Here is a 19,863-nt window from a genome sequence, read left to right as displayed (position 1 = left end):
TTGATCAAATGTAGTAAATTTCTGTCATCTCTGAATCAGTTTTATTTGCAAAGTAACTGAATAATGACCCATTTCAGTATTATAAAATAAGTCCAAAACCCACTGGAACTCTGCATTTACAAGATTATTACAAATATTTTAAAATTATGTTTCCAAGTTGTGGAAGTGTGTAGATGTGTAAATTCTTATGAGGTTATGCACATATAAATTTTGGCAATAAGATTACATAGTGATTGGAATATTTCCAAACATTTGTTTCCAAAATACTCTTATATTAACACAAGATTTGTTACAAAGTAGTCACTTTCTCATTCACTGTAAATGAACCAACAATACCGAGTATCAGGTAAGGATGTTGAGCATCCTGACACATGACTGCAGGCCACCTAGTGTGACGTCCATCAGAAAGTTAATCATTAATAAGGTTTAAGTTACTTCTCACTGCTAGAGTAAATAAATGTTGGCTTAAATGCTTTTTTCCCCACCTCAGAGATATTCTCATGCCCCTTCCCTAACCCTGTACTCGACTGTGGGGATAAGTTGCACATTAGGCCACCATGCTTGTCAGTGGGATATTTGCTCAATAAATTCCCAGAGGAAAAAGGGGCACTGACGATTTGGAGCAAGAGTTGGCAAGCGTTTTCTATAAAGGGCCAGATAATAAATATTTTAGTCTTTGAGGGCCATATGGTCTCTATTATAACTACTCAGCTCCGCCAGTGTAGCCTGGAAGCACCATAGACAATATTGTAAAAAAAAAGTTAAATTGAAAAGTGACTTTATTTCAGTAAAACTTTATTTATGGACACTGACTTTGAATTTTAGGTCATTTTCACATGGCACAGAATATTATTCTGCTTTTGATTTCTTTTCAACCATTTAAAATTTTAAAAAATAGGACTTCCCTGGTGGTCCAGTGGCTAAGGCTCCATGCTCCCAATGCAGGGGGCCCGGGTTCCATCCCTGGTCAGGGAACTAGATCCCACATGCCGCAACTAAGGGTACGCATGCCGCAACTACAGATACCGCATGCTGCAACTAGGACCTGGCACAGCCAAATAAACAAATATTAAAAAAAAAAAAAAAAAAAGCTTATGGGCCATCACAGAAAAAGCGACAAGATGAATGGTTCTCAGGACTTAGGTCACAAATCCCTGATCTAGAGTCAGTTAATTCTAAGTGATAATGAACTTGTAGAGAATCTTGGCCTGAAGTTCCACAGGAATGCACATTACTAAGTTGTCAAATCACAGTATGTTATTAAGGGTGCTTTCATTTATTGTCCCTTTAAGAAACATTAAATATCAAATTTAATAGCAAAGACTTTCTTCCCTCTCTAACATGATTTTAACTGATAGAAGTTCTAATATAAGGAGTTGGGTTTACAAATGATTTGAGGCTGGGTCACCAGTAGCTGCAGTGTCAGTAAGAATCACAGTGCTTTTCTGCATGATCTTAGTTCTCATATGATTAAAAAAATATATTTTTTTGGACTTCCCTGGCGGTGCAGTTGTTAAGATGCCACACTTCCACTGCAGCGGGTGAGGGTTCGATCCCTGGTCGGGGAGCTAAGGATCCCGCATGCCATGTGGCAGCAGCCCAAAAAAAAAATTTTTTTTTAAACTTTATCTTGGAAACTCATTGAAATAACGAAGGCTTGTTTGCGGTCCACTGACTAAATTCTGTGACTCCTTCCTGGGTTTCTGTGGGTCCTGACACATGAAGGAGCATATGTTCAGTGACTTTCTAGAAGGTCAGAGGAGCAAGTAACTGCTCCTAACAGCATAGCCTTTTAGAGACAGGTTTCCAAGTGGGTTCTCCTCAGTTCCCTGCAAGAGATGCAAATGACAGATCTTTAACCTGATTATTGAGCTCTCTCCCTCATTCTTCTTTTTTTTTTGAATTAATTTTTATTGGAGTATATCTGCTTTACAATATTGTGTTAGTTTCTACTGTACAGCACAATGAGTCAGCCATACATATACAAATATCCCCTCCCTTTTGGACTTCCTTCCCATTCAGGTCACCACAGTGCATTAAGCAGAGCTCACTGTGCTATACAGTATGTTCTCATTAGTTATCCATTTTATACACAGTATCCATGGTGAATATGCATCGATCCCAATCTCCCAATTCCTCCCAGCGCTCCCCCCACCCGCCAACTTTTCTCTCATTCTTCTATCATCCAAAATCAGTTTTCTCTCCTGTGATCAGTTGTACATACAATTTCAAAATTCTCATTTACATTCAGGCTGAACAGTGCACAAAATCATGCAAAAAGATAAATTTGTGGAATGACCTTAACACTGATTTGTGCCTCCCAGTCATCTAGCCCCACATGAGGGGATCTCTCGGCCACAGCAGCACAAAAAGAGGATGAGGGGATAGCAATTTCCTATTAAGGTGAAATCTGTGCTGCATGGTAACTCACCTTGGTTCCATCCCTAAGAACATCTCTTATATTTCTGTGCTTCATCCTAGAATCAATACTTTACAACTAGCCTTGCCCTCTTCCTCTATTCAGGGTGGGTATGGGGTTGAGTTAGGAGACCTGAAACAAGATAGATATAGAATAAACAGGAGAACAAATCTAAGAGAAAAGCCAAATTGGGCTTGCATCTCAACTCCACTCCTCATTATTGATGGAAGTAGACGCTTAGTGACACCTGCTCTGTGTTCCAAACGTTGCATAAACTCTTTCAGTTGTTAAAATAAACAAGAAGAGATGAAGGACCTAAAAGTATCTCTTATTTAGCTGATGCGCAGCAGGGAAGAAACCCTCTGAAGCAACCGCTTCAAAGCAATTAAGGAGACAAGGGAGCTTTTTAATAGGGTTTTGTTTCTAATTTTATGCAAGAGATCAGGTTGGCTTTGTTGAACTTTTGATTCCCTGACAACAGCAGACTCTGCGTGCATGCTCAGCATTTGATGTGTGTACTTCAAGCAACATGGTAGTCTACACTCAACCTGAAATAGCATGCTGTGTATTGGTTGTGACTCTCTGGAAATCAGGGTGTCAGTTTTGTTTTCCAGAAGGCAAAGCGGTCACAGTTGCTTCTGAGCCATGAGCTGTGAAACCACCCAGTGGAAGAGAGGGAACAACTCTAACTGTGGTTCTCCTTAGTGCGCCTCTGAGCATTTATTGGAATGTGGTCAATTGTTAGACAACTTAAACAATGATCAAAAAAGACATGTTTCTAACTTAGCCTCCTCATGCTTTTCTGTCTTTCCCTGTGATTCAGGAGGAAGGACGCTGGCTTCTTATCCTACAAAGATCACCTGCCAGTAAGCCAGGTGGTGGTTGGAGACACTGACCGGCAAGGCTCGGAAGCCAAACTGAGTGTGGGTCCCCTGCGCTGCCAAGGAGACAGTAAGTGTGCCCGTAGCTGGGCCTGGCACCTCCTTACCAATTTTAAATAGTGTTTCCCAGCAAACGCGAGGTTGGCAGAAAACAGATTGCTGTTCGGTATAAAACAGAGCCAAATGGAGGGCTAGGCAGACCTTAATACACAGAGGAGGGCAGCAAGCTGTAAGTCTCCAGTACAGGAGGCTAGATATGGGCGTAAAATGTGGCTATCCATCTTTCTTGTATATTCCTATGTAACAAATGTGACTACCTAAGTTTATGGTGATACAAGTAGCAATGCTAATAGCATAAAAGCAGCACTCAACAGCTGTGATTGCACTGAGTGCTGCCGTTAATGCCATTAGCATAACTATTTATATCACTGGAAACTGAGTTTACGGTGATATAAATAGTAGCATTAGGGCTTAATGTATCATTGTAAACCTGGATTATGGTCACATAAAGTTGGACATTAGTGCTATCAAATTTCACCATCATCAGAGCTTGATGGTCCCTTGTAAGCCAAAGAGTGTTTCTGTAACTACATCTTGCTTTCAAGATTGGGCACCACAGAGAGGAATTTGGGGCTGTTGGCAGTCAGGGAGTTAGCCTGAGGATCCCACCTAATTAAGGGGACCATTAGGATTTTATGTTGTTCGATACCCTTCAGTGTGCTTTATGCGTAGTCAGAGGGGACTGGTGACAGGCTGCTGTGGGCATTCTGCAGTGAGCATCCTGGGTGTCATTTCCCCACTTCTCTGCACACATGATTGGGCAGCTCTTCCAGGAGTATGCTTTTGTGATTGTGTGCTAGGCATCAGGAGACTAGATTCTGTTCCCTGAGTAGCTGACTTGTCGGAAGACCTCAGGCAAAGTCCTCCTTTTTCTCTGCTGTGGTGCTCAGAATACCACCTGCGTCCCAACTCCTCCTGGGGAGGACATAAAGATTTTAGTGCCTAGATCTGGATTCCTCCTAGCAAAGCATTCTGTCAGATGGAATGTTATTACCGCTTCCATAAATCAAGGGAGAATTAGACCTACTTAATGTAATAAATTATCGCATCCACTCGAGGAGGTGTCCTAAGGAATGTAATGAGGCATGCTCAGCTGTTTACTACTTAGTACATCAAGGCTGTCAGCAATTAAACCATGCAGTGTTCCTGATACAAAAGAGAGACGGAGTTTGTAGTGATTTTTCCCTTCTTACACAGAGAAAATGAAAATGCTATCCTTAAAATGAAACTGGTCAAAAGAGCTTTGTCACGCATTTATTAAACAATAATACTTCATTTGACTAGCTTAGTAGAACTGTGCAATAAGAAATTTTGTTTCAACTGCTTAAGAAAAGATATTGACATAAAATAATAATATATATGCCTTTTTAAACACATATTTTGAGAGATGGACTATAGTGTCACTCTCAAAATAGGCAGGTTCTCATGGGTTATCTAATGAAAATCAGTTTCATTATGTCATAATTACTCATTAATATATAAAGGTAAAATAGTTCTCACTTATCAATTCTAATTCTAAAGTTAGCCTTAAATTAGAGAAAGGGTTCACATTAAGTGATGGATTAAGTCAATATAGTTATACAATCCCACTTCTGCAAATTTTTTTTACCACTCTTAAAGAGTCCAGGTACTTTAAATAGTATATGTGGGAGTGTATTAACAGTTTATAGTTAATATTAGCATGTTTTCTCTTAATAAATCAGTCCTCAGGAAGAATTTATTATGTGTCTGCTATTTGACTAGCACTTTACTAGGTACTCTGGTGAGTTAAAAACAGAATTTCAAACCATGTTTTGAGAAATGCACATTAAAAAGTATTGGAAAACATAAAATGTTTTATAATTTAATAGAGTTGTGATCTAAAATTTTTGCAACTGGTGCTCAAGAAAGGAGTGATAAATAGTATATTTCAGGCAGACTTTATATTTAAATAGAGAAAATAGGAGAAGTATGGTGGTCAGTGTTCATTTGCATTTCTTTCCCAAGGCTGTTGCTCTTAGAGACATTCTTAGGACCAACTGATAGACAAAGAGCTATCCTGTTCCTTGACACTGCATGGCCTCAGGATTCTTGTAGTACTGCAGCTTCAAGACTTAATCTGTATTTTACCTGATACTTCATGAAAATAAAAGCTCAGTCAATTTTTAATTGCAATTATGTGGAATATTTCTGTGTCCAAGAGAAAGAGAGAGAGAGAGAGAGAGATCTTCGTTTCTTGTAGGCAACCGGCAATATTACATACCTCATACCTGAATTGCCAGGTAGTAGTTAGCAGTTTTGATGCTCACCTTCCTTTTAAGAATGTTCTAACGTGGACACAGTAACGATAAAGTGTCTACATCATAGCATTTTCCAGATTTTACACATGTATGGTGTCCTTGGATACAGCCCCCTGCGAGGTAGGTAAGGTAAATATTAGCCTTTCTGTTTTACAAATGAACAAAATATTTCTTTTAAAGTGTCATCTACACAACAAATTTCTGTGCCCCCTTTTGCTGCTTCTGGGAGGCTCCCAGAGGAAAGACAGATCAGAGAACATAACCAGCTTTCTCTGCATGAGGTCAGGCTTGTTTCCCCAACTCCATTCTCATTCCTGAGTCAACGGCAGAAATTAAATTGTTTTAAACGTATTTCATCTGGGTCTCTCCCCACCCACGTCCAGTTACCAACACAGCATGAATGTTGGGGGGATTAGATTCCAATTTGTATAAGTTAAAAAGTGGTATCATGCGTATATCCTGTTGTTTGCAGAGATTAACTTTGTGTCGTTTACTGAAGTCTGTGCAAAGGTACAGTTTAAAAAAACCAAATCCACTGTTGAGAAATGTCTTTCTCTATTTGAGGAGTTGAATGATGACAGCCCTCGCAAGCTGTCTCTTGAATTAGGTCTGGTTCTACCTCCCAGTTTCAGAGAATGAAACAGTTTCTGTGGGCTCTGACCAACCGTTTCAGCAGTTTCAGTTGATTTCATCATGCCTGCTGAGTTTCATCTTTACTTCGATTCATCTGAACTCAGACCCATATAATCAAAATGCTAAGAAAATCAGTGAGTTCCAGACCTGCTGCATTTCCCATATAGCACTGAAAAATGCTTATGCCCTTATACTTTTGGGTTTTTTTTTTTTCAAACACGTTCAAATGGAAGCCTCAAATCTAAAACTGCAAGTGTGACTGAGGATGGATGGTTAGCTAAGATAAAAAGTGAGGTAAAATGACAAATTACCCCCTTAAACCATGCGCACTCGCCTAGGAAGAAACACGAAAGCTATTTAGAGGACTAAAACGGCTGACAGAGAAGAAATTGTTTTCAAATTTTAAAATATAATTGTTCTTGGACGGAGCTGCTAAACTTCTATGGAATTAGTTCAAAAACAAACTATTTCGGGTTTTGGAGGTAGGAATCTTTTTGGTACTATATATAGTGACTATGATTAATCGTAGAAAGTATTTGCTAGATAATTGTTTTATTCTCGACCATATAAGGTAAAGATTTCCCATATCTCCTCTAGGGATACAGAGACTTTAAACAATTAATTAGGAGCAAGTTTGCTACAAAGGCAAGTGTTTTTAATATACTTGGGTAGAAACAATCAGGAAAACATGTTACTCAAGGACCGCTGAGTCCGTGCCTGAAACCCGCCCTGGCTGTCAGCACCGCCGGACTGGAGTCATGGTGGACGTTTAAGATGTAAATTCAAGTTCTTAGAGCTACAGAGGTGACTGAGAGGCCAAGAAGAAAAGGCAAGGCAGACCACATCTGGTTCAGGAGCACTCAGAGGACGGAGACAAAGCTGAGAGTGAAAGAAACAAAGGCGATGACGGCGTTTCATCCAAACAACATTGGCCTTTTTTCCTTTGGGAATGCAATCATGTGTGCCCGAGCTATATAAAGGCCACCCTGTCTTTACTGTAAGACTTTTACAGACCAGGGCCATCACCAGCCATTCCCTTACCAAGGAAGGCAAGGCAATGACTATATCTACATGTTGTTTCTCCCAGGATAAGACAATTTCATTGGGGGCTCAAATGAGTATCATTCCCCATAGGATGGACCCAGGGGCACACACAGGCCACACCATCTCCCGGTATGAGACACACTCAGTGCCGCCTAAGAGGACTAGACAAGGAGAGAGGGGCAGCTGCTCATCTGGGCTCAGGAAGCGGTTTTGATTGTGCAGAGGAAGCCGCTCCCCGGGCTCCAGAGAAGAGTAGACAGTTTGCTTGTCCCCCTTTTCTTTGCTGCTTCAGGCTTGGAAGAGCCGAGAAAGGGAAAGGGCCCAGCATGCAGGCTGCAAGCCATGCACTTTATATTCATCTTCTCTCTTGATTCTCCCAACATCCTGTATGCGGTGATAGCTTTGTATTTTGTACCAATGAGAAAACAGAATCTGACTTATTAGATGGTTTGCCAATGAGTTTCAGAGCTGGGGCCAGAGAACCGTGTGGTTCCAGGGCAGATGCTCCACGTTCTTTCCGTTTCCCCATTTCTTCCCATGAAATGCAGATGTGTGTACTTGCGTCAAGTACAGCTAAAGGCAGGCACAACATTCTAGCGGTGGAAGACTTAGATATCAGACAGTACACCTCTCATTTTACAGACGAGGGAACTTGGGTATGGGGAGGGTAAGTGACCGACCCAGGGGCTCCCAGCTGGTTTATGGCAGAGCACAGGGAGAGAGAGTTTGACACGAGCCTTCATCTTTAGTAATTCCCTGTGGCCAAGATGAATGTTGAGATCTGAAGAGGGAGCTTTGACCTGGAACGCTGATCCTGGGTCCCTGCCCGTCAACAGCTAAGCAGAGCAATAAAGTGGTGCGAGCTCTTAATCTTGCCCCACTGTGCGATCAACTGTCTGGAAACCCTGATAGAAAACTCACAACCATAGGGATGAGGGGTCAATGACAGAAAGTTAGTGACTTCTTTTTTGTGTGTGTTTTGTTTTTACTTCGAGTTCTAGGCATTTTTTTGGCTGATAGTAGCCAACAGGGAGAAAACAAAAAACAAACCACCCACAGTTATGTGTAGAAGCCATTAACTTCTATTTTTTTTCTTAATGCTCCAGCCTCTGCTGCTATTGCCATAGGCTACTACCGACTGAGAAGCCAGAGTGTCTCTTAAGAACAAGCAGAAATAGTGAAATTTTCAGGATCAAAACCTAGGCTGATTCCCATTAAAGGATTGAGCCCTCTGGGCACATCTAAGGGCAGCTCCAGTGACACAGGCAGCAGAGGCAGAAAGAAGGAAGCCTTCCCTTTGGTCTTCCAGTCTCCAGAGTGACTTTAAACGGTTAGAAGTGGACAGTGCCCCTGAAAAGAATCAGCTCTTTAGTATTATTTGGCCATGCAACGTTAGCTGCAAACTCACTGTGGAAATGGGAAGTAAAATGAGTTACAGTTGGGGGGTAGTATTTCTATTTTACAATAGATGTGGTATTTGTATGCCTGTGGCTGACTTTCCCACCTGTCGTTTCAAATACTGCTTGTATTTAGAGGAATCATCACATCCCACAGAGGAGATCTGCCTGGCTGAGTGAGTCTTGCTTCCTTGGCGTCCTCTCCCTGGGTGCCCATCCTTTCCCTGAACTTGTCACAGGATCCCAGGTACAGGAGAGACTTTGTTCTGTAAATTGAATCCCCACCATTGGGTTCCTCTGCTGAACTTTCCAATTGATCTCTCCAAACTTTTGCAGAAGAGAGTTAGGCTTGCTCCTTTGGTTCTAAGAATTCCTGGTGTGGAACGTGTTTGGAATCAAGAAAAATGCTAGGTGAAACAGTTTCTTACCTGTCCAGGATCTGCTCCTAGGATCTAATTCAACTTAACAGCCTTAACTGACAAAAATGGGACATGGCTCCCATCCTGGATCAGTTTATATTATATCAAGGGTGAAAATTCTGACAAAGTGGAGATTTGGATGGAAGCTTGGATTCTTAGTGAGAGTTTGAAAACAGTATGGAGGTCTTGAGTGGCAGTGCTTTACAAACTTTAATGTGCTCAGAAATCACCTGGGGATCTTGGTAAAATGCAGATTCTGATTCAGGAAGTCTGGGCCAGGACTTGAGATGCTACTGCTGCTGCCACTGGCCAGTGGACCACACTCTGAGTAGCAGCGTTATAGAGCAACACTGTGAATAGCATAGACTTTGGAGTCACACACATCTGCCTCCAAATCCCAACTCCCTCCCTCACCAGCCGTGTGCCTTTGAACCGGTTCCTTAACCTCCCTGGTCTTCCACTTCCTGCTCACAACCTTCTCTCAGCTGCAAATGAGAATAATCATAACTGCATCGCTGCAGTGGTTCTTTTAAACTCCAATTCCCCGCAGCCTTGCACACAGTCAGTGTTCTCTGGTTGTTATCGCCACCATTATTATTACCTTTGTTCATTATGGAAAGAGTGACAGGCTTGATATCAGAAAAGCTCTGCCCACCTCCCTGTCCTGTATCCCACTGTCTTTACCCTCGACTCTACCTATTCTTAGAGAAGACCTGCCTTGTCTCATAGCTGAGAGTTGGCACCCAGCCAGTAGCCTCCTTCCTGATTGGGAGGTGGTGGCCACAACCTCTGCTTAGAGCTCAGCTGCATTTGCTGGGCTCCCACGTGATGATGTCTGTCCATGCAAACAACCCTCATTTCCTTCTCTCTGGTCTCCTTTGCTGGAAGCAGATGGAAACCACCCCCTTTGCTTGCTGCCATCTTGGAAACTGCCCTTGGAGAACCTGGAGGACCCTAGCAAAATGCACAAAGAGTCCAGTAACATACACAGCACTCGCCGTTCCCCATGACGGCCACAGAAGGAGCCTTTCGTCCAAACAGGGAGTCAGCTAGCCTTTCCTCTAAAAGACCAGACAGGAAGTATTCTAGGCTTTGGGACCATACAGGCTGTTAGAACCACTCAACCCTATAGTGTGAAAGCTGTCGTAGACAATATGTAAACAGATGGACATGGATGGTTACAACAAAATATTAGAGAAACAGGAAACAGACTGGATTTGGCCTGAAGGCCATAGTTTGCTGAACCTCTGACCTAGAGTTTAAAAATTTTTTGTAGGACTTGAAAAATGTATGGAATTATGGCAGAATATTTTGCTGTTTTAATGCAGATTTTAGCCAGTTTTCAAACTCAGTCACAGTAACCTTCCAATTCATCCACTGATGATATTGAGCAAGGATTCGCCTCCCCTTCTGCTACATTCTTGTCTTTCTCCATGCACACTCAGATTTCAGCCTAGATTGTACAGTAGCTTCTATATATACACTCAGCATTGGTATGAGGCACTGTGTGAATATGAGGAAGTACAAACTACATTTTTTGCCCTCAAAGAGCCTACAAAAACACTGGCAATCAAGACATAAACACTGCAGGGCTTTCCTGGTGGCGCAGTGGTTGAGAGTCCGCCTGCCGTTGCAGGGGACACGGGTTCGTGCCCCGGTCCAGGAAGATCCCACATGCCACGGAGCGGCTGGGCCCGTGAGCCATGGCCGCTGAGCCTGCGCGTCCGGAGCCTGTGCTCCGCAATGGGAGGGGCCGCAGCAGTGAGAGGCCTGCGTACTGCAAAAAAAAAAAAAGACATAAACACTGCAGACTGAAGTTCACATTCACCACCATAATCGTTTCTCCACCTATTATCCAGAGTGACTTTTCCAAGTGGTGAATCAAATTACAGCACTTTTTGACTTATAACCAGCTGATAGCTTCCCATCACTCTTAAAATGCCAACCCTTTACCACATGCTACAAGGCTACTTCGTGTGATCTGCCCCACCCACCGGTCATCCCCACTTCTTCCATTCCAGCCCCACTGGTCTCATATCTCCAACGTGCTCTGCTTGTTACCACCTCCAGAACTTTTCCTGGTGGTTTCCTCTGCCTGGAACTTTCTCCCCATCGAGGCTCAGCTGAGCTGCAGGTCTCAGCTTTGATATTAACTCTTCCAAGAGAGCTTCCCTGCCCACTCAGCTAACAGTCACCCACATCTCACCACTCCCCATAGAACTGACCACAGTCTGAAATTCTCTCTGCAATGCTACGACACGACCCTAACATGAACTGCCCAGAGTCAGCATAGATTTCAGTCCCTACGAAGACGGCCTTTTCTTTAGACCGCAGCTGCAAGTTTAGAGGGGGTTCCCAAGCCACCTGCTCTTCTGACCAACTGACTACAAATTTGGGGGTTCCCAATATCTCCTCAGGACCAAAAATTTACCCGGATGACTTGGAGAAGTCAGGAAAGCACAATACTTAAGATTGCAGTTTTATTATCAAAGATACAAATCTGGACTGGCTGAATGAACCAATGCACAGGGTGAGTTCTGGGAGGGTTTCAAATGCGGAGTCCCTATGTTTTCTCCTCATGGAATGTGGACACATCACCCGCTCAGGCTATCAGTGTGTGCCACTAACCAGGGAAACTCACGTCCACTTCAGATGTCCAGATTTTTTACCGGGGTTTCATTATGTAGGCATGATTCAGTAAGTCATTGGCCACATGATTGAATTCAATCTCCAGCTTCCCTTCCTTCTCCCCCCTGGAGATAGGGCTGATATATCCTGGTTCAAAGCCCCAACCCCCTAATCCCATGGTTGGTCTTTTGGGCAGGGCCATTCTCCATCATTTTTTTTTTTTTTTTTTTTTTGCGGTACGCGGGCCTCTCACTGTTGTGGCCTCTCCCATTGCGGAGCACGGGCTCTGGACGCGCAGCGTCCAGCACGGCCATGGCTCACGGGCCCAGCTGTTCCGCGGCATGTGGGATCTTCCCAGACCGGGGCACGAACCCGTGTCCCCTGCATCGGCAGGCAGACTCTCAACCACCGCGCCACCAGGGAAGCCCCATTCTCCATCTTAAAAAGTATCTAGGGGCCCACCATGAATAACAGTGATACTCCTATCATTCAGGAAATTCCAAGGGTCTAGAAGCTCTTTCCCAGGAACTTGGGACAAAGGCAGGATAAATTATCCATTGCACAAGCAGCTCTTTTCTCTGTGAATTTGCATTATTTTTGTCCTCACCCCCAACGGTAGGTGGAAACTCAGGCAGAGATCTAAACCCTGTACAAAGGCAGTGCCTGCCACACTGAGAAGCTCAAATATGTGTTCGTTAAATGAGTATGAATGGTTAAATAACCACAAAAGATTTAAATAAGCATTTCAGGCTAACAATGGAGGTAGTGCCACGAGGCACTTCATGATAAATTGCAGAAAACTTGCAGAGACAATAATTGCTATAGAGGTCCAGGAGAGGAACTATCGCTTGATTTATATGCACAACTATTTTTAACCTCAGTAAGGTTTTTGCACATTTATTCATCTTAACTAAATGGAAACTTTTATTCCTTTGTACTTTGAAAACCCCTTGAATCCGATGATTATCTTCAAATTAAGGATTTAAAAAAAAAAACCTTTTTTGCTAAGTTTCTATATTTTCTCTGGCATTTCTAAATCAGGATGCACGTGAAGTATTAAATTTATAGAACTCATTGTTTAATCTAAATTAGATTAACACCCCTGGCCCTCTGGAGATCCAAGCGGACCGTTCCACACTTTTGTTTATCTGTATCTCTAGGTTATTACTGACAAAATTACAATTAGTCAGTACTTCAAACCTATTGTTAGGCTGCTAAGCTATGAGCTATAAACTACCTCACTCTGATATAATTAAAACTGTGTTCCAGTTCACGTATTTTATGATACCTACTTGGCTTTTCATAAAGTTTCTTTTCACCATCTGAACTACATGCAGGCCTAGCAAACTCAGGAACTTTATTGAAGAAAACTTTTAATGTAGCCTCTTCCTGAAGTTTGCTGATAGTTCCAGAGCAGCAGTCTTTACAGTCATCTGGATTAAAAAAACAAAACAAAACAAAATCTGTACTAAACTGTTGCAAACATTGTGTAAGATTGCATTAGTGTCATTAAAATAAATCCTAATTCAAAACTCACCAGGTATACATATATAAAACAGTACATTTTAATTTTTATACACCTACTGGTGTGGTAAACTGCTCCATGGAACTAGATTTAAAGTCCCAAATTAAAAAGAAAAGGGACATTGGTTCAAGATGGCAGTGTAGAAGGACGTGCCCTCACTCCGTCTTGCGAGATCACTGGAATCACAACTAACTGCTGAACAGTCATCAACAGGAAGACACTGGAACTCACCAAAAAAGATACCGCACATCCAAAGACAAAGGAGAAGCTGCAATGAGACTGTAAGAGGGACGCAATCACAATAAAATCAAATCCCATAACTGCTGGGTGGGTGACTCACAAACTGGAGAACTCTTATACCACAGAAATCCACCCACTGCAGTGAAGGTTCTGAGCCCCACATCAGGCTTCCCAACCTGGGGTCCGGCAACAGGAGGAAGAATTCCTACAGAATCAGACTTTGAAGGCTAGTGACTCACTGCAGGGATAAGGACACTGGCACCAGAAGTTCTACGAAGTACTCCTTGGCATTAGCCCTCCCAGAGTCCGCCATTAGCCCCACCAAAGAGCTTGTAGGCTCCAGTGCTGGGTCCCCTGAGGCCAAACAACCAACAGGGAGGGAACACAGCCCCACCCATCAGCAGACAAGCAGATTAAACTTTTACTGAGCTCTGCCCACCAGAGCAACACCCAGATCTACCCACCACCAGTCCCTCCCATCAGGAAGCTTGCACAAGCCTCTTAGATAGCCTCATCCACCAGAGGGCAGACAGCAGAAGCAAGAAGAACTACAATTCTGCAGCCTGTGGAACGAAAAATACATTCATAGAAAGATAAACAAGATGAAAAGGCAGAGGGCTATGTACCAGATGAAGGAACAAGATAAAACCCCAGAAAAACAACTAAGTAAAGTGGAGATAGGCAACCTTCCAGAAAAAGAATTCAGAATAATGATAGTAAAGATGATCCAGGACCTTGGAAAAAGAATGGAGGCAAAGATCGAGAAGATGCAAGTAATGTTTAACAAAGACCTAGAAGAATTAAAGAACAAACAAACAGAGATGAACAATACAATAACTGAAATAAAAACTACACTAGAAGGAATCAAGGGCAGAATAACTGAGGCAAAAGAACGGATAAGTGACCTGGAAGACAGAATGATGGAATTCACTGCCACAGAACAGAATAAAGAAAAAAGAATGAAAAGAAATGTAGACAGCCTAAGAGACCTCTGGGACAACATTAAACACACCAACATTCACATCATAGGGGTCCCAGAAGGAGAAGGGAGAGAGAAAGGACCCAAGAAAATATTTGAAGAGATTATAGTCGAAAGCTTCCCTAACATGGGAAAGGAAATAGCCACCCAAGTCCAAGAAGCGCAGAGAGTCCCAAGTAGGATAAACCCAAGGAGAATCACACCAAGACACTTAGTAATCAAATTGACAAAAATTAAAGACAAAGAAAAATAATTGAAAGCCTCAAGGGAAAAACGACAAATAACATACAAGGGAACACCCATAAGGTTAACAGCTAATTTCTCAGCAGAAATTCTACAAGCCAGAACGGGGTGGCACGATATATTTAAAGTGATGAAAGGGAAGAACCTACAACCAAGATTACTCTACCCAGCAAGGATCTCACTCAGATTCCACGGAGAAATCAAAAGCTTTAGAGACAAGCAAAAGCTAAGAGAAGTCAGCATCACCAAACCAGCTTTACAACAAATGCTAAAGGAACTTCTCTAAGTGAGACACACAGAGAAGAAAAGGACCTACACAGACAAAGCCATAACAATTAAGAAAATGGTAATAGGAACATACATATCAATAATTACCTTAAACATGAATGGATTAAATGCTCCAACGAAAAGACACAGGCTCGCTGAATGGATACAAAAACAAGACCCATATATATGCTGTCTACAAGAGACCCACTTCAGACCAAGGGACACAAACAGACTGAAAGTGAGAGGATGGCAAAAGATATTCCATGCAAATGGAAATCAAAAGGAAGCTGGAGTGGCAGTACTCTACCCGATAAAATAGCCTTTAAAATAAAGAATGTTACAAGAGACAAAGAAGGACACTACATAATGATCAAGGGATCAATCCAAGAAGAAGATATAACAATTATAAACATTTATGCACCCAGCATAGGAGCACCTCAATACATAATAAGGCAGATGTTAACAGCTATAGAAGAGGAAATTGACAGTAGCGCAATAATAGTGGGGAAGTTTAACACCTCACTCACACCAATGGAGAGATCATCAAGACTGAAAATTAATATGGAAACACAGGTTTAAATGACACAACAGACCAGTTAGATTTATGATATTTTTAGGACATTCCATCAAAAACAACAGATTACACTTTCTTCTCAAGTGCACACCGAACATTCTCCAGGATAGATCACATCTTGGGTCACAAATCAAGCCTTGGTAAATTTAAGAAAATTTAAATCATGTCAAATATTTTTCTTACCACAGTGCTATGGGATTAGAAATCAATTACAGGGAAAAAAATGGAAGAAACACAAACACATGGAGGCTAACCAATACATTACTAAATAACCTACAGATCTCTGAAGAAATCAAACAGGAAATCAAAAAATACCTGGAGACAAATTACAATGAAAGTACGACAATCCAAAACCTATGGGATGCAGCAAAAGCAGTTCTAAGAGGGAAGTTTATAGCAATACAATCCTACCTCAAGAAACAAGAAAAATCTCAAATAAACAATCTAACCCTACACCTAAAGGAGCTAGAGAATGAAGAACAAGCAAAACCCAAAGTTAATAGAAGGAAATAAATCATAAAGATCAGATCAGAAATAAATGAATAGAAACCAATAAAACAATAGCAAAGATCAATAAAACTAAAAGCTACTTGTTTGAGAAGATAAAATTAATAAACCTTTAGCCAGACTCATCAAGAAAAAGAGGGAGAGAACTCAAATCAATAAAATTAGAAATGAAAAAGAAGTTACAATGGACACTGCAGAAATACAAAGGATCATAAGACAGTACTACAAGCAACTCTATGCCAATAAAATGGACAACCTGGAAGAAATGGACAAATTCTTAGAAAGGTATAACCATCCAAGACTGAACCAGGAAGAAATAGAAAATATGAACAGACCAATCACAAGGAATGAAATTGAAACTGTGATTAAAAATGTTCCAACAAACAAAAGTCCAGGACCAGATGGCTCCACAGGTGAATTCTATCAAACATTTACAGAAGAGCTAACACCAGCCTTCTCAAACTCTTCCAAACAATTGCAGAGGAAGGAACACTCCCAAACTCATTCTATGAGGCCACCATCACCCTGATACCAAAACCAGACAAAGATGCTACCAAAAAAAATTACAGACCAATATCACTGAAGAATATAGATGCAAAAATCCTCAACAAAATACTAGCAAACAGAATCCAACAACACATTAAAAGGATCATACACCATGATCAAGTGGGATTTATCCCAGAGATGCAGTCTTCTTCAGTATACACAAATCAATCAGTGTGATACACCATATTAACAAAATGAAGAAGAAAAACCATATGATCTTCTCAATAGATGCAGGAAAAGCTTTTGACAAAATTCAACACCCATTTATGATAAACACTCTCCAGAAAGCGGGCAAAGAGGGAACTACCTCAACATAATAAAGGCCATATACAATAAACCCACAGCAAGCATCATTCTCAATGGTGAAAAACTGAAAGCATTTCCTCTAAGATCAGGAACAAGACAAGGATGATTATTCAACGTAGTTTTGGAAGTCCTAGCCATGGCAATCAGAGAAGAAAAAGAAATAAAAGGAATACAAGTTGGAAAAGAAGAAGTAAAATTGTCACTATTTGCAGATGACATGATACTATACATAGAGAATCCTAAAGATGTCACCAGAAAACTACTAGAGCTAATCATGAATCTGGTAAAGTTATAGGATACAAAAGTAATGCCCAGAAATCTCTTGCATTCCTCTACACTAACAGTGGAAGATCAGAAAGAGAAATTAAGGAAACAATCCCACTCACCATTGCAACAAAAAGAATAAAATACCTAGGAATAAACCTATCTAAGGAGGTAAAAGACCTGTACTCAGAAAACTATAAGACACTGATAAAAGAAATCAAAGATGACACAAACAGATGGAGAGATATACCATGTTCTTGGATTGGAAGAATCAATATTGTGAAAATGACTATGCGCTACCCAAAGCAATCTACAGATTCAATGCAATCACTATCAGATTACCAATGGTATATTTGCAGAGCTAGAACAAAAAAAATCTTAAAATTTGTATGGAGACACAAAAGACTCCTAATAGCCAAAGCAGTCTTGAGGAAAAAAAACGGAGCTGGAGGAATCAGACTCCCTGACTTCAGACTATACTACAAAGCCACAGTCATCAAGACAATATGGTACTGGCACAAAAACAGAAACATAGATCAGTGGAACAGGATAGAAAGCCCAGAGAAAAACCCACGCACCTATGGTCAACTAATCTATGACAAAGGAGGCAAGGGTATACAATGGAGAAAAGACAGCCTCTTCAGTAAGTGGTGCTGGGAAAACTGGACAGCTACATGTAAAAGAATGAAATTAGAACACTCCCTAACACCACACACAAAAATAAACTCAAAATGGATTAAAGACCTAAATGTAAGACTGGACACGCTAAAACTCTTAGAGGAAAACATAGGAAGAACACTCTTTGACATAAATCACAGCAAGATATTTTTTGACCCACCTCCTAGAGTAATGGAAATAAAAACAAAAATAAACAAATGGGACCTAACGAAACTTAAGAGCTTTTGCACAGCAAAGGAAATTACAAACAAGACGAAAAGGCAACCCTCAGAATGGGAGAAAATATTTGCAAACGAATCAATGGACAAAGGATTAATCTCCAAAATATATAAACATTTCATGCAGCTCAATATTGAAAAAACAAACAACCCAATCAAAAAATGGGCAGAGGGCTTCCCTGGTGGCGCAGTGGTTGAGAGTCCGCCTGCCGATGCAGGGGACACAGGTTCGTGCCCTGGTCTGGGAAGATCCCACATGCCGCGAAGCGGCTGGGCCCGTGAGCCATGGCTGCTGAGCCTGCGCGTCCGGAGCCTGTGCTCCGCAACGGGAGAGGCCACAACAGTGAGAGGCCCGCATACCGCAAAAAAAAAAAAAAAACGGGCAGAAGACCTAAATAGACATTTCTCCAAAGAAGACATACAGATGGCCAAGAAGCACATGAAAACTGCTCAACATCACTAATTATTAGAGAAATGCAAATCAAACTACAATGAGGTATCACCTCACACCAGTCAGAATGGCCATCATCAAAAAATGTATAAACTATAAATTCTGGAGCGGGTGTGGAGGAAAGGGAATCCTCTTGCACTGTTGGTGTGAATGTAAATTGATACAGCCACCATGGAGAACAGTATGGAGGTTCCTTAAAAAAACTAAAAACAGAATTACCATATGACCCAGCAATCCCATTACTAGGCATATACCCAGAGAAAAGCATAATTCAAAAAGACACATGCACCCCAGTGTTCATTGCAGCACTATTTACAATAGCCAGGTCATGGAGGCAACCTAAATGCCCATCGACAGATGAATGGATAAAGAAGATGTGGTACATATATACAACGGAATATTACTAAGCCATAAAAAGAACGAAATTGGGTCATTTGTAGAGACATGGATGGACCTAGAGACTGTCATACAGAGGGAAGTAAGTCAGAAAGAGAAAAACAAATATCGTATATTAACGCATGTATGTGGAATCTAGATAAATGGTACAGATGAACCGGTTTGCAAGGCAGAAATAGAGACACAGATGCAGAGAACAAACATATGGACACCAAGGGGGAAAAGCGGTGGCGGGGTGGTGGTGGTGGTGGGATGAATTGGGAGAGTGGGATTGACATGTATACACTAATATGTATTAAATAGATAACTAATAAGAACTTGCTGTATAAAAAATAAATAAATGAAATAAAAATTAAAAAGAAAGAAAGAAAGAAAAGGGACCCCAGTGTCGTATTCATTCATTTTATCTTTGAGCCAGTTCAGGAATCAATTGTCATAAAGTAAATGCATAGCTTAAAGTGGCCTATAAGGGGAAGATATCAGTTGCTAGACTAACAATCAAGAATCTCTGTCAGTCCTGAAGTGTGAATAGAAGCACCAGAATCAGCAAGGAGTGCTGGGTCTTTTGATGAAGGAGAGGTGGTTTGCCCATTAAGATTCTATCCATGCCTCTTCTGTTCGGGATTTTTCTTGACTTAGACAATGAAACAGCTCAACAACCTTTACTGTAATCCTTATCTGACGCTGTAAGTATTCCTTAATTCAACTCTAGTAGACTACCCCCATCAGTTTTTTTTTATGGTATTTAGACCTTTAGAATTTAATTGATTATACTAAATAAGATGCAAATTAGGACTTGGACTTAAAATATGACCTGGTATTCAGCGGAAATGTTTTGCTGGTTTTCACCAGATTTGTAATTAGACACATATGTCTCAAATATTCTGCTCTGGTTCGCCTTCCCATTGT

The 19,863-nt window shown here is 41.3% G+C and overlaps 1 protein-coding gene across 1 annotated transcript in view; it reads left to right on the top strand.

Annotated features, from left to right (window-relative positions):
* Nucleotides 1–19,863, top strand: part of CNTNAP2 (contactin associated protein 2) — a 1,428,051-nt gene that overhangs the window by 1,048,742 nt on the left and 359,446 nt on the right. The window contains exon 15 of the mRNA XM_060157549.1: nt 3,243–3,370. Within this exon, the coding sequence (XP_060013532.1) occupies nt 3,243–3,370 (128 nt within the window). The remainder of the gene's footprint in view (nt 1–3,242; nt 3,371–19,863) is intronic.

This window comes from Lagenorhynchus albirostris, chromosome 8 (genome assembly GCF_949774975.1).
Source record: "Lagenorhynchus albirostris chromosome 8, mLagAlb1.1, whole genome shotgun sequence".
In the NCBI taxonomy this organism is placed as follows: domain Eukaryota; kingdom Metazoa; phylum Chordata; class Mammalia; order Artiodactyla; family Delphinidae; genus Lagenorhynchus; species Lagenorhynchus albirostris.
Note: the sequence above shows the minus strand (reverse complement) of the source record. Positions and strands in the feature narration are given on the sequence as shown.